Raw genomic sequence first — 15,173 nt, 5'->3', positions numbered from 1 at the left:
GGGAAAGAACAAGTGAACAAATCATGCCTGGAAAAAGCATTCCATTTTTGCCAGAATTTCTTAAAGAGCTGTTAAGGAATTTACACAAGCATGATGTAAAGTCACATACGTTCATTAAGAGAATTAAACATACGTGTAGCATCATATGTGATTATCAGAGAGGTGACTTAGAGTGGAGGCTTGCTCATGTTGTCAGGGAAATGACACAGTCATACAGCAGCATGATATGCATTCACAGGAGGTGACACAGATATAGTGTCACCTGTGGTTATCACAGAGATGATGTAGACATAGGCTGGCGTCAAGCACGGTCATGAGGGAGATGGCGCAGACATAGTCTAGGATCAAATGTGGTCATCAGAAAGATGATGAAGATAGAGTGTAGTATCATATATGTTCATCAGGGAGATGACCTAGACACAGCACAGTGCCTTACATTGTTGATGAGAAGATGACATGGACATAGTTTAGAATCAAGGAGACAGACATAGTGTCACATGATACATGACCACTGATAAGATGATCCAGATGTAACGCAGGATCGTACATGGTAGTCAGAATGTTGATGTAGACACAGTGTGCACTGTGTGAGGATATCAAAGAGATAATGCAGCCATAGTATAGCATGATGTGTGGTTCTCAAGAAGATGAAAAGACATAGTGTAACACTGTACAATAATACATACCAGCAAGCAGATAATGGAGACATAGTGTATAGTCATCTGTGGACTACAGGGAGTGGCACATATAGTGTAGCAGCATATGTGGTTATCAGCAGGTGACACAGATATATTGCAGCACCATACATGGCCATCATGGATATGAAACAAGCTATATCATCACACACAGTTGTCTAGGAGATAATGCAGAATAGAGTAGCACTCCACATGATTGTGAAGGAAATGACATAGACATGGTATAGCATTACCTTTAGTTTTCAAGGATATTACATGCACACAGACATTCATAATATGGGATTATCAGAGAAAAATCTTATTTTAAATATCATAGTTATCAAAGAGATAATGCACCTAGAGTCTGCCATACAGAGCAAAGTAAGTCAGAAAAAGAAAAACAAATACCATATGCTAACACATACATATGGAATCTAAAAGAAAAAGAAAAGGTTCTGAAGAGCCTAGGGGCAGGACAGGAATAAAGACACAGATGCAGAGAATGGACTTGAGGACATGGGGAGGGGGAGGGGTAAGCTGGGACAAAGTGAGAGAGTGGCATGGATATATATACACTACCAAACATAAAATAGATAGCTAGTGGGAAGCAGCCGCATAGCACAGGGAGATCAGCTCGGTGCTTTGTGACGTCCTAGAGGGGTGGGATAGGGAGGGTGGGAGGGAGATGCAAGAGGGAAGAGATATGGGAACATATGTATATGTATAGCTGATTCACTTTGTTATAAAGCAGAAACTAACACACCATTGTAAAGAAATTATACCCCAATAAAGATGTTAAAAAAAAAAAGATAATGCAGTCATAATATAGCATCACATGTGCCTGCCAAACAGACTTTGCATATATAGCACTGCATCATATGTGGTTGTAAAGGTGACAACACAGACATATTATGGCATCATATAGTGTCATCAGTGCGATAAACAATAGCATAACAACATACACATTTACTTTAAAAGGATGTAGATATAGCGTAACTTCATTTGTTATTGTCAAGAAAATGATGCAAAGCATACAACTATACAGTGCTGTCAAGTAGATGATTAGACACAGTGTAGCCTCAGACCGTGGTTATCAATAAGATCAGACAGACATGGTGTAGAATCATAAGTGACATGCAAGAAAGTGATGTACAGCTCATTATATATGTTCATCATGATGATTCACTAGACATGTTAGAGCAGCACATGTTATAAAGGAGACAATGAAGATTTATTATAGAACCATCAGTGGCAGTCAAGCTGATGAGAACAACATAGTGTAGCATAATGCATGATCATTAGGGGGAGATGACCCAAGATACACCAATATATATAGTTATCAAGGAGATGAAGATCTAGTTTAACATCATATGTGGCTGTCAAGGTGATGCAGACATTCTATAGCATCACATGTGATTATCAAGAATATGATAGAGACACGGTGTACTGACGTACATGGACATCACAGAGATGAGGCAAATGTAGTTTCTATCATAGCTGGTCACCAGGGAGATGACCTATAGTGTAGAATCACACATGTTTATCGAACAGAACATAAATCTCTCCATAAATTAAATGTACCAACAGATTACCTACCATCAGCCGAAGCAGTTGCAATAAGCTTTCCAGTGTAATCAAAACAGCTGTCTAGTATTTCATCATCATGGCCTGTTAATGTTGCCACACATTTTCCATTTGTAGCATCCCACAGCTGAAATTTTTTAAAAAATGAGGAAGATGACAAAGACTATGTCTTCCTATCTAAAGTGCAAAGATGGCCAGAAGTAGCCTTTATGACATGTTTATGGCTGGCTAAATAACTGTGCCAAAATCATGTGTATAATTTTCACGTTTGTCCATTTTACCTTGATTCATGAACAGAGACCACAGCCAACCATCTAACAAGGCACACTTTGGACGCAGATAAGACCAAGGACAGACATTTAGAACGGGTAGACAAATCTGCCACTACATTAGGAAAAAAATCTCCAAGTGCATGCTTCTCTGATTGGAATGGAAGCATCCTCTTTTCATGCAAAGGGCATCAAATGGTAAAGAGCTTGATCTAAAACTACAACGCTAGAAAATGAAAAGCACATTAAGATTATAATACATTTGGTATATAACCTATATATCTAATAATAATTCTAGAACATAAGCTCTTAGCAACAGAAACGTAAAGGCAGAGAGGCATTGTGTTGAGACTTCGTGAAGTTCACTCTAATCGAAGTTTAATAAAGGAATAGAGAGGCATTAAACAAAAATAACGCGCCTTTTAAAATAATAAGATCTTTCAACACATTTAAATCAACTAAAACTATTTTACATCATAATTCCTTCAAACTTGGAGGATCAGAAACTTGAAATTTAAAAATTACCAATTGTTGATAAATTAATATCTTAATTTTATAGCACCTTTAAAATTTGTTAATGTTGCAATGAATACCTGACAGTATAAAGTACAGATATAAGAATTATAAAGCAAAGATATTTCTTGAGCTCACCATGCAGGTTTTGTCCATAGAGCCAGTTAATATCAGAGAGCAATCCCAGTTGAATAAGGCACTGCTGATCTCAGCACAATGCCCAATTAAGGTATACACCTTCCTACAAAATGGAAATGGTTCAGACTGGCGAAAGATTCCTCAGTCAAGAATGTGTACAAAGAATGATCTCAAGCCATTGGTGTAAGAGTCTGAATTTTACTTTTCACAAAATAATATCTATGATGACCAATCAAAGATGGCTTAACTGTAGCTCCAAAAAGAGTCAACTAGGCTACTAATTTCATTTCAGCAAAAAATATACTTAAACTTTTAACAACCCAAGATAACAACATTACTTAAGACAACACTTCAGAAAGGCATGGACAAAAAATAATAAAGGTAATCTGAAGTTCTAGAACTATTTTTACACCAGATAGGTGGACCCCTTGGTTGTTCAGAAACTACCCATCAATCATCTGAGAACCCTTCCTTCCCTCTCATTTCTTGTTGCAACCATGTTGATCGGTACCCCTGATAATTGGTCCCTCTATCAAAACGCAGACAAGTCCAAGAGTGGAGTTTTCCAACAAAAATAGGTTAATTTAGTTAACTTCTTAGCAACTAGAACCAAAAATAATTAGGAAGGAAATTGAAGTTCTTGGACAAAATTAAATTTGGATCATTAGCCATGATTTTATTTATTCATGATACCCATGCCTACCATAACGACAAGCCATGGAAATTTGATTACATGGTACATGGAATAAATAATAGCTGTGTAACCAGGCTATTGTTAACATTCTCCTTTTATGTTACTGTTTGGCATTATTTCCTCAGAATTCCAAGGAAGCATATATTTTTGGTGGATCATAAATATCATTAAAGAATGAATTAATTTGCTTTCAGTGTGTCCCTATCCCTATGGAATCCAAGGTAAATTTAATAGATTTAACATTAAGCTGATAAATAACAAAGACTATCTTCTTAATCTTCCGATGAAGGTTAAAAAAAAAACTCTTAAAAATCAAGAATACCTTCCAGTATCAGCATCCCACACTGTAACTGTATGATCGAAAGACCCCGTGATGATTCTGTTTCCTGAGGTGTTAAAGGACAAAGAGATGATTTCAGCTGAGTGTCCCTAGAAAAAGAGCAGATACCATCATGCATACCTGTAGATGAAACGATTTCTACAAATGTATAACATAAGAGTCTAAAAGAAAGTGCTAAAAAAGGCAAAGCTCTATAGGGAGAAGAGAGATCAGTGGCTGGCTGGATAGGGAGAGACTGCAAACAAGCTGAAATACATTTATGTGCTCAGAATTTTAATGTTCAGCTCCATTTAGTTTTAATAAAGGACACGTGTAGAGCAGGACACGCACCTTCCAACACTCTTAGGCATTTATCTGAAAGAAGAGGCAGTGAAGAAGCCTGACCCACAGAAGTGATGAGAACGAAGATCAGGAAAAGTATACTTACATGAATAAAACGAGGCTCTCCGATTTAAGAAAGAAAAACTCTTGGTGTTAGTTAAAAACACTGATTTTCCTCTTTTTTTCTAGTGCATTTTAACCTTTTCTAGAAGGAGAACTTCTAGAAAAAGTTCTCCTAGAAAGTGGATCCTATTTTTTAAATCCATTTATAATCTGAAAGAATAAAATTATGTGATTTCCCATCCAATTGTCCCCACTGATTGCCACAGAGCAACACACTTTTTTGCTTGGTAGTTTTCACTGAGGCAGGAAGAAGTGGAGGGTAGCAGTCATAGGATGGTTCTGGACAGACATGTGGTGGCGACAGACAGGGGCCCCTGTCGACACACCACCAGCATCCACTCTGCGGACAGTGCCCTTTGGCCTTGTCACTTCCTGCCACTTGCCCCTTAGACTTCAGACTTTGTAATACCAGAGGCTTCTAAGGTTGGAGGATAGAAAAGAAAGGAGTTTCTTTAAGAAATCTTCTGGCAGGTTCCTCCACTTCTACCTCTTCCAAAAGGTGCCAGCCTCCATCTCCTTTGCTTTTAGCCAGGTAGGTGACCATAGGTTTTAAGCAATAGTTGGTACGGCTTACAGACTGAAGTTAGTCAAAATGAAAAGCCCATCTGGCTTCCCCAGCATGTCCATTTAAGTCTTTGGGAATAGTGAGCAAACCAGCTGAAACGCTCTTCTACTACAGTCTGAAAACCAATCGCTCAAAAACATCTTCTAACTTAGAGTTCATTTTGTAATAAAAATACAAATAAAAACAAACACAAGGGACTTCCCTGGTGGTGCAGTGGTTAAGAATCCGCCTGCCAATGCAGGGGACACGGGTTTGATCCCTGGTCTGGGAAGATCCCACATGCCACGGAGCAACTAAGCCCGTGCGCCACAACTACAGAAGCCCACGTGCCACGACTACTGAAGCCCACGTGCCTAGAGCCCATGCTCTGCAACAAGAGAAGTCGCCGCAATAAGAAGCCCGCACACCGCAACGAAGAGTAGCACCCGCTCGCCACAACTAGAGAAAGCCCACGCACAGCAACGAAGACCCAATGCAGCCAAAAATAAAAATTAATTAATTAATTTATTTATTTAAAAAAAAAACACAAGTAAAAGGCTTATCCAAAGGAATAGCTAATGAAAATGTGAAACTCTTGATGTTATTAACATTGGTAACATACTGTGAGAGTGAACACTTCCTCTCCATTCTGAATGTCCCACAGTTTGGCCGTTGTGTCCATACTTCCAGTAGCCACCAATGTGCTTTGAGGATTAAACGATAAACACACCTGAATTACATGAAATGAGAGAGATTTTAGAAAGATAGAGTTTTAAATTGTTAATTCTAATATAGAAAAGCTTGGAGATGTGACTCTCTCAGCAGATTCAGCCTAATTCTTTGTACAGATATGCAGCAAAATACCAGATACGAGTAGCCATTTATCTGCAGGTTGATCCTGAAGCATTCTCCTCTTGAGAAGAGGCTGCTGTTCTCCCACATCACCCAGCTCAGGCTTGGAGAGGCACTGGCTCCCCTTAGTCACTTCCAGACCATAGAAGAAAAAGAACAAAAGCAAAGCCCAGCTGCTTTGAGATTCATGCTATCTGGCTCCCATCTTTTATTTCTTTTTGGCCACGCTGCGAGGCATGTGGGACCTTAGTTGCCCAACCAGGGATCGAACCTGTGCTCCCTGCAGTGGAAGTGTGGAGTCTTAACTGCTGGACCACGAGAGAAGTCCCTCTGGCTCCCATCTTCCTTGTTGCTGTGTTCATCATCCTATCAATCACGCCCCCTCACTTGCCTAGGACTTTGGCTATTGGCTCACATTCTCAGTTCCGAGTCCCAGGTGGCCTTTGTGTGCGCCATCCATCCAATACCCCCAGACCCACGATCCTGGACTCCTTTTCATAATCACTCCCATGGCAACACCCTTACCTTGATGTCACCTTCTCTAGAAGATTCACCACCAATACACCAGTCTCTAGTTACAATTTCCCAACACTTCTACTTTCTCTCTTCCTTACCAAGCCTCCCCTCCAACCTCCCCATAGGATACCTTCCATTTCATGTAAACCCCTCTCTTTTCTCCTGGTCCATTATCCCCCATTCAAATGATACCTGGAAGCATCACTCCTGCCAGCATCCCAAAACTCCAAGTCCCTGTCTTTTCACCTGCACTCTTCATATAACTCCTAAAAACTTGTATCAATCTGGGATTTTATCACTCATTTGCCTGCCCTACCCTCAACCAAGGCAGTTGAAGAAAACAGTATAGCAGATACTAGTGATGTTCATTCATGTCGTCTGTCCTCAGCTGTGGCCTCAGTAGCTTTCCCTATTTTGTCTAACACGCCTCGGATTCAATATATTCTCCCATTCCCATTTTTGCCTCCACTCCCATCCTCATTCCTCCTCAGCAGATAACTTGGCCTCCTAATACTTCCCTGAAAAAACGTACCTATCAGTTGAGAACTTCCTCCCCTGGCCCTCACTTTCCTTTCCTCCAGTCTCAGATTCAGAGGGATCACGTTGCCATTTTAAGACACTACGTTCCCTGTACACCTAGGAGAGATGAGCCCACCAACTTTTCCTTCCCTATAGAAGGAGCTAGATCCTTTCCAGTGGCCTATAAGTATGCTTGAGCTCTTCCCACATGAAAACAAATCCTCCCTTGACTCTACATATCCATTTTTTAACTACCTTTATTTCCCTTTACAACCAAATTCCTTAGAAAAATAGTCTACCATCACTCACTGCCCATCTTCCACTCTTCAACTCTACTGGAACCACTCTAGATCAATGTCCAGTTGAGAGGCTTGGTTAGTCTTGGTCATCTCACTTAACATTCCTGAGGTTCTCAATATTTTCTTCCTTCTTGACTGCTTTGATAGTGCTCTGCTTTTCTTCTCTAACTTCTTGTCTCTTTTATTGTATCTTAAAATTTTCTCTTCTCCATCCTCCCAAGATCCCACCAGTTTTCTCCCTACAGTCTACCTTTCCCTTTGGGAAATTTCAATTGTTCGGTGGTTTCTACTGCCACCCAGATGCCGGTGACTCACACATCCACGTCTTTTGCCCAGATCTCACTGCTCGGTTCAGCCCCAAAGAGCCAACTGCCAAATGAATGCCTCTGTTTGGCCATCACACAGGGAGATCTTAATCACTCTAAGACATGCAAATCACACAAAGAATCCTGCTTCTCTCTTATGTACAGACTTGGTGAATGGCGCTGCCAGTTGCCTGAGTCTGAAATCAGGGAACCACCTTAAACACTTTGTTTGCTTCATGCCTCATGTCTACTTGGTGACCCAGTCCTCCTCCTTCCATCCCTGAGCTCTCTCACATTCACCTCACCAGCCTCACAACAGGGCTTTGTCATCTTTGCTTGGGTGGCTACAAGATCGCCACTGGCCCCTACTTCTGATATTATCTGCTGCCCATTTCTCCTTCACAATGGCAAAAGAATGATCTTCCCAAAATGCAAAGCTGACCATGCCCCTTCCCAGCCGAAAAGTCTCAACAGCATGGCAATATCTCCAGGATGAAGTCCCCATTCCTTAGCAGAGCATTTAAGACCCTTTAGAAATCTACAAAGAAGGCCTCCCCTGCCTACCTCACTTCAATCACACAAAGGCTGGGGTGTGGCTTTGCAGGGTTACAGGTGTGCCAGACTCTGGCACATTTAGTCCAGACAGCTGGGCAGCACCAGAGATCCCCGCCAGTCACCTCTAACTGTGGGAGCAGCTCTTCCCAGTGTGTGCATCTCTGTATGAGCACCCTCTGTGCGCAGAAGGCTGGGAAGCGCTGCCCTGGGCGCTCAGAGCCACTTGAGTTCTAAGCACAAACCACGATTACACACCTCCTGTGGGCGTTTGCTGCTGCAGCTCCCTCTGCCTGGAACGCACCTGCCACCTCTCTGCAGAGTCTTTCCTGCATACCCGTCCTGGCCATGGAGGCTTGGCCACTCCCTCCGTGCCCTCACTGAACTCCCCACCAACTTCTAGCCCACCTACAACACATCTTTAAACTTATCCATGGACACCTCTACTCCCTCTACAAGACTGCAAAATCCCTGGGGGACCAAGAACCACATCTGATTCTGTTTGGTACCCCACACACATAGGCCAGGGCTTCACACAGTCAATACTTAGTAAATATTCATTGGATTGATGTAGTTGACTACGAAAATTACAAAATGTCTTCCTAGGAACTATACATAAAGAAACCTTTTCAAAATTCCAAGTGAGTATGAAAACATGGCCACACTATGAGAATGAGGATTCTGTCTTTCTTATGACCCTGGACAAATTACTTAAGCTCTCTATGCCTCAGCATCCTTAACTGTAAAATGGGGAAATATCTACCCCTTACGGTTGTTATGAGGGACAACTAAGCTAATATATGTAAAGGGCTTAGGACGGTGCTTCAGGCATGTTGAGTGCCACTAAAGGGTCAGTTACAATTTCTAACTGCAGTATCCCCAGTGTTTAGCAAAGTACCTTGAACATAGCGTGAGCTCTTGTTGGATGAACATACAATGAATTTGAAGGATGAATATAAATAAATTTTTATTCCTAAAATAAGTAGATTGTTTATTTTTAAAAGCTATCACTTGTTCCATAGGGTGCCAATTATCTCACTAAGTGTTATAAGATGTAACACAGAATTGGCCAAGGACAAGGGCTTCCCAATAGTGAAAGCCATTTAGAGTATCAAACTATTTATGCAAATTTGAGTTCTAATTATATCCAGAAAACAATCAGCTTAGATATCTTACATGATATAAAAAACTTATTTTAAAAGCTATTTTAAGAACTTCGTCAACCCTCATCAAGTCAGTCCTCTAAAGACAAGTCAGTGAAAAAGAAAAAGCCAGGTTGGATATTGTATTCATATACTTATCCCATTATTTGCCTACTTAGTCAAAGCAGGATATGGGTCTTTTACAGCATCGGCAAGGTATTAAGACTAGAGTAGCTTATAAATTATATCAATACCACCATACATGATATATAGAAACTGAAAATATCAGATAGGCTTTAAAATTAATTATAAAGGTATAGCCACTACTTTTACAATGGAATTCTAAAAAGAAATAACAATGATGTGATGTGCCAGTGTAAGTTCATCGATTGTAACATACGTACCACCCTGATGGGGATGCTGATAATGGAGCATGCTGTGGAGGGGAAAGGTGAGAAATCTTTGTACTTTTTACTCAATTTTCCTGTCAACCTAAAACTGCTCTTAAAAATAAGTTCTACTGAAAAAAGAGGAAAGTAAAACAAAACAAAAACAAAAAGAATGACAACATAAAAATATAATAAAATAAATGTACTCACTATTTCTGCTGTATGACCCCTAAAGGTATGGTAACAGTTTCCGGTTTCTACACTCCATAGTTTACAAGTCTTATCAAAGGACCCAGTGGCAATTTTGTCACTAAGATTTAAAAAGAATATATATGGAATTTGAAAACAAATTCAACCACAGTATTTGATATACTGAATTAAGAGAAGAGATATTAATACATGGATCTCTATCTACTCAGAAGCTTATTTCACTTTTAAAATAATAACCTATCCAGTAAATCAACTATACTCCAATATAGAATAAAAATTTTTTAAAAATAAAATAAAATAACAAGCAATCTTATATCTATTTCAGTGAACTCTATAACAAAATAGAGTTCTAATTTTTGAATAGTATCAGTTTATATGTTCAGCCCAGTGCTATAAACACCAGCAGGAACTTGCTGTCAGAGAACTCCCAAGGGCAGAGTCAGCCCTGCAAAAGCTTGAACCCTTGCTCACCTCTTTACTACTGTGTGAACCTGGGAAGGGCATCTGAACTTTATATACGTTAGATGAAACCAGTAACACCTATTCCAAAGCTCCTTTAAGCACTGAAGAAGGTATTTAAAAGGTTTTCAAAGCACATGTCAGGCACTCAATAACTTTTAGTTCTTTGTCTTCCTCTTTTCCTTTCCCAATAGACAGAGGGAGACATGAATAAAAGAATGAATGGATTAATAAGGAATAAGTGAACAAGTGAATGTCTTTTTACCCATAAGGATTGTTGAATGCTATGGCATAAACCACATTCCTGTGACCCTCCAGGGTGTGAAGTTCCTCTCCAGAGGCAGTGTCCCAGAGTTTGCATGTCCGATCATAGCTTCCTGTGATAAAGCTAACACAAGCAATATAAATACACCACAAGGTGAAACTAGCAATGTGTTAATAAAGACCTCATTGTTTTTGCCTGCAAAATAATAACCCCATTTACCTTGCTTTTTACAATGGAAGTTGTGAAGGCAGAACAAACTGGGAGCAACATCTAACCTTTGACCTGGAAACTTTCCAATTTTATCCCAAACCCAAAAAGGAGTTACTAAATAAAATAAAGAGTAATCCTTCCAATAATCATTCTTACAATATAGTTATATCATTAAATAATGTTAATAATCAGTAACATTTTCTGAAATGTTGGCCAGACCATAAAGTCTTAGCATCACCTTTGATGCCTCTTTTTCCCTCACATCCCACACACAATCTATCAGTAAATTCTATCAGCCCAGTCTCACAATACATCCCTAGTAGGGTCACTTCTCACCAGCTCCATTGTCTCCATCTCTTGCCCAAACAAATAAAACCACCTTCTAATAGGGCTTGACTCACACATGTCCCTTACAAATCCATTTCCCTCACCAAAATTGGATTTATTTTGTTTAACCTTCCTCAGATGGCTTCCCAGTGATCTAGAGGGAAATTCAAACTTTGCTTGTGGTCCGCGAGGCCAGCAGTCCTGGCTACACCTGGGACCTCAACTTCTCCCGAAAGCACACCCTGATCAGCCACATTCCCCTTCCCACTAGTCTCTGAAGAACTGGATTGTTTCTTTCATACATGCCAGTTCTTCTACCCGCCTGGTTTACCACCATCATCCCTTAGGCCCTGGAAAATGACTGACACACTAAGTGTTCAATAAATATTTGTTTAATATTTAACAATCCTTTAACGTGACTATTCTACTATAGGAATCGTTAGTATCAATATATTGACCTCTAATAGTTTAAATTAAGAGTATCTTAGTTATTCCTTAAATGCTCCATTAGGAAAAATATATCCCAAGCACAGAAAAAAGAGCACAAAATTGAAAAGCCAGTCTTAATGTCAAGTGGTTATGATAAAAGGTGAAACAAATTCTGATCTACACCCAACTAAACAGGAAGGCTGACAAGGCAGTATATCTGTGGTTCTCTTCTAGGCATTTTCCTCCTAGCTTCTTGGGGAATGTAAATTGGTATGGTCATTATGCAACAGAGGATGGTGGTTACCAAAAAAAATTAAAAATAGAACTACCATATGATCCAGCAATCTCATTTCTGGGTATACATCCAAAGGAAACGAAATCAGGATCTCGTAGCGATACCTGCACTCCTATGTTCACTGCAGCATTGTTCACTATAGCCGAGATATGGAAATAACCTGAATATCTGTCAAAGGATGAATAGGTGAAGAAAATGTGGTGCATGTATATGTTTATAATGAAATATTATTCGGCCATGAGAAAGGACATCCTGCCATTTGCTACTGCATGGATGAACCTGAAGGACATGATGCTAAGTGAAATAAGCCAGACAAAGAAGGAAAAATACCATATGATCTCACTTATATGTGCAATCTAAACAACAACAACAACAAAGTTGAACTCACAGAAGCAGAGAGTAGAACAGTAGTTACCAGGGACTGGGGAGGAGAAATGGGAAGACATTGGTCAAAGGGTACAAAGTTGCAGTTACGTAGAATGAATAAGCCTAAAGATCTAACGTACAGACGTGATGACTACAGTTAATAATACTGTACTGAATGCCGGAAATATGCTGAAAGAATAGATGTCAGGTGCCCTCATCACACACACAAAAGATGGTACCTATGGAGATGAGATATTAATTAACTTGATTGTAGTTATCATTTCACTATGTATATGTATATCAAATCATCCTGTTGTATTCCTTACATGTATACTTTTATTTTAAAACTTTTATCCCTTGATTATTAAAAATTAGAAATAAAGAATAGAAATAGACAGAGACTTACACATAGAAATAAAGAACCAGAGCACAGAGGATTTTAGGGCAGTGAAACTGCTCTGTGTGATCCCACAACAGTGGATATATGTCATTAGACATTTGCCAACCTGTAGAATGTACAAAACTAATGTAAACTATGAACTTTTCGTGATAATGATATGTCGCTATCAATATCGGCTACAACTGTAACAGATGCAGGTCTCGGTGGGGGACGCTGATGGTGAGGGAAGCTGTGTGCAGGGGCACAAGGCAGACGCTTTACATGAAACCTCTGTACCTTCTGCTCAGTTTTGCTGTGAACCTAAAACTGCTCTAAAAAATAAAGTCTAATAAACTGTTTTAAATAAACAGAGAACCTTACCATGAGCCTGATTTATTAAGTGCAATGTTAGTCAACGGCAGTATATGTGCTCTGAGAACCTTCAATGAAAGAAAACACCACTTATTTTAAACTCAAACAAAATTTTTCAGTTCATTCATTTTAACTGCAAACCAATGAAGACACTCAAATGTGTCTTAATTATACATAATAAATGGACAATATCAAATATCTGAACAAATGAGAAAAATACATTGGACCTTCTATTATTAAGACTAATAACACATTTGGTGGTTACAACTATTACAGAAACATAATAGGATCTGTGTTTTCCATCAATTTACCTTTAGATAGATTATGGCTATAAAATACCAAATAGCACTAATTTATATTTTCTTTCACATATTGCACATGGTTTTGTATATATGCATAAACAGTGTATATAGGAAATAAACTAAATATGTTTCAAATACAGATTTACAATGTATCATTACTTTTTGAATCTTAAAGCTCCTTCAGAGTCAGGATACGTCATGTTATTTATCTTTCCATCCCTACATTGTCTAGCACATAGTGGACGCTTAATATTTATTGAATGAATATACTTAAATTGGATCATCTCTTTATGGACAGAGTGATTGGCTAGACTGGGACGGTCCCAGTTATGTCTACTGCCAGAGTGTAACTATTAATAGTGTCCTCTTTCACTATCAAAAATATTCCCTTTAGAGGATAAATTACAAGGTCATGCGTTACAGAGCTCATATTTGAAGTTAAATAGTGCCACCTGCTGGACAAAGAACTATTACAAGAACAACCATCCTCTCGTAAATGGAGTAGATGAATACAGAAGATTGCCTGAATATTTTGCATCAGACAAAATAAGCTGAGTATTTAATAATAAGTCTACTTAAGTCATAAAAAATAAAATCAGTAAAATATAAAGCAATTCTAGAATAAATCATTAAATTTTGTTAAATAATAAAGAAAAAAATAAAAGCTGTTCTTGAATAAATGACTACATTTGTTTTAATTTAGTCACCAAAATACTAGAGGAAAATAAGCATATTTTCATTGAATTAAAATTATTTTGCAATCCATATCAATAAATAATTTGCTAAAATATAGTTTAGTTCACATGGAAGCAGAAAATTTGAAATATTGATACACCATGAAACATGTCTTAATATTACTCTAACTGGAAAAATTTTTAATTATTCAATAACTTAGATTATCCTCTAGATTTATCATTATAAATAAAAGTTAAAGTTACTAGTACAAATCTTTATTGAACCTGTTAAGAAGTAAATTTTTGAATTTCATTCATTCATTCAACGAATATTTATTAAGACTTAGCAAAAATGTGTGAGGAACTGAGGAAAAGAGAAAACATGATTTGTACTTTACCTCAGATTAATAGAACATTAATTAATTCATTGAAGTTCTACTTAGTATCTTTAAAACAGACATTACCTTAAAAAGATAGAATTTGTGGTTGCTGTACTGTCCGAGTTTATTTTGTAACCTCTTTATTAAAAGTTTGACCTGGTCTGCTCGTGAAGCTGTGATTAGAGGTTCTGCTTTCTGTATCTCTTCTACTAAGGCATTGGCATCTGTACTGAAATTCACCAAGACCAAAGAAGTTATTTTTGCCTATGTCAAAAATTGCATATACATTTATTACATAAAGGATTATATAGCTCTATGAAGCATAAGATTTATAAAATGTCAACAACACCATCATTTTTACCAAGAGGTTTCTGGGGGAAAAAAAAATAACAGAAATCACTGAAGAGCATTGTGTCACAGATGAAAGCTGCTTGGGTTCTCTCCAATGCCTTTCCATTAACTGAGATTTCTCCTGAGGAAGGTGTACAAAGATTCTCATTTGCTTACCTAAGAAGGCCAAGTGCATACTGCCTCTGAACAAGAGCTCTTTTTATTTTTTTTTTCCTGTTTCTTTTTTCTTTTAAATGAACATATATTAAATGTGCCCACTCCTACTATACTTTGCACCTTACATATGTTCTGTCATTTAATCCTATAACAACCCTCTAATTTAACGCGTTTTCACAACTAGTTTAGGGATGAAGAAACTGAGGCTCAGAAAAGGTTTGCAA

The 15,173-nt window shown here is 38.4% G+C and overlaps 1 protein-coding gene across 1 annotated transcript in view; it reads right to left on the bottom strand.

Moving 5' to 3' along the window:
• The window catches only part of DAW1 (dynein assembly factor with WD repeats 1), a 26,571-nt gene that overhangs the window by 9,784 nt on the left and 1,614 nt on the right, over positions 1 to 15,173 (bottom strand). The window contains exons 2-9 of the mRNA XM_007453259.1: positions 14,527 to 14,671; positions 13,096 to 13,154; positions 10,709 to 10,831; positions 9,985 to 10,084; positions 5,823 to 5,930; positions 4,195 to 4,301; positions 3,179 to 3,281; positions 2,271 to 2,385 (exon numbers count right to left, since the gene is read on the bottom strand). Of these exons, the coding sequence (XP_007453321.1) occupies positions 2,271 to 2,385; positions 3,179 to 3,281; positions 4,195 to 4,301; positions 5,823 to 5,930; positions 9,985 to 10,084; positions 10,709 to 10,831; positions 13,096 to 13,154; positions 14,527 to 14,671 (860 nt within the window). The remainder of the gene's footprint in view (positions 1 to 2,270; positions 2,386 to 3,178; positions 3,282 to 4,194; positions 4,302 to 5,822; positions 5,931 to 9,984; positions 10,085 to 10,708; positions 10,832 to 13,095; positions 13,155 to 14,526; positions 14,672 to 15,173) is intronic.

The sequence above is a fragment of the Lipotes vexillifer genome, unplaced genomic scaffold (assembly GCF_000442215.2).
Source record: "Lipotes vexillifer unplaced genomic scaffold, Lipotes_vexillifer_v1.1 scaffold471, whole genome shotgun sequence".
Lineage (NCBI taxonomy): Eukaryota > Metazoa > Chordata > Mammalia > Artiodactyla > Lipotidae > Lipotes > Lipotes vexillifer.
Note: the sequence above shows the minus strand (reverse complement) of the source record. Positions and strands in the feature narration are given on the sequence as shown.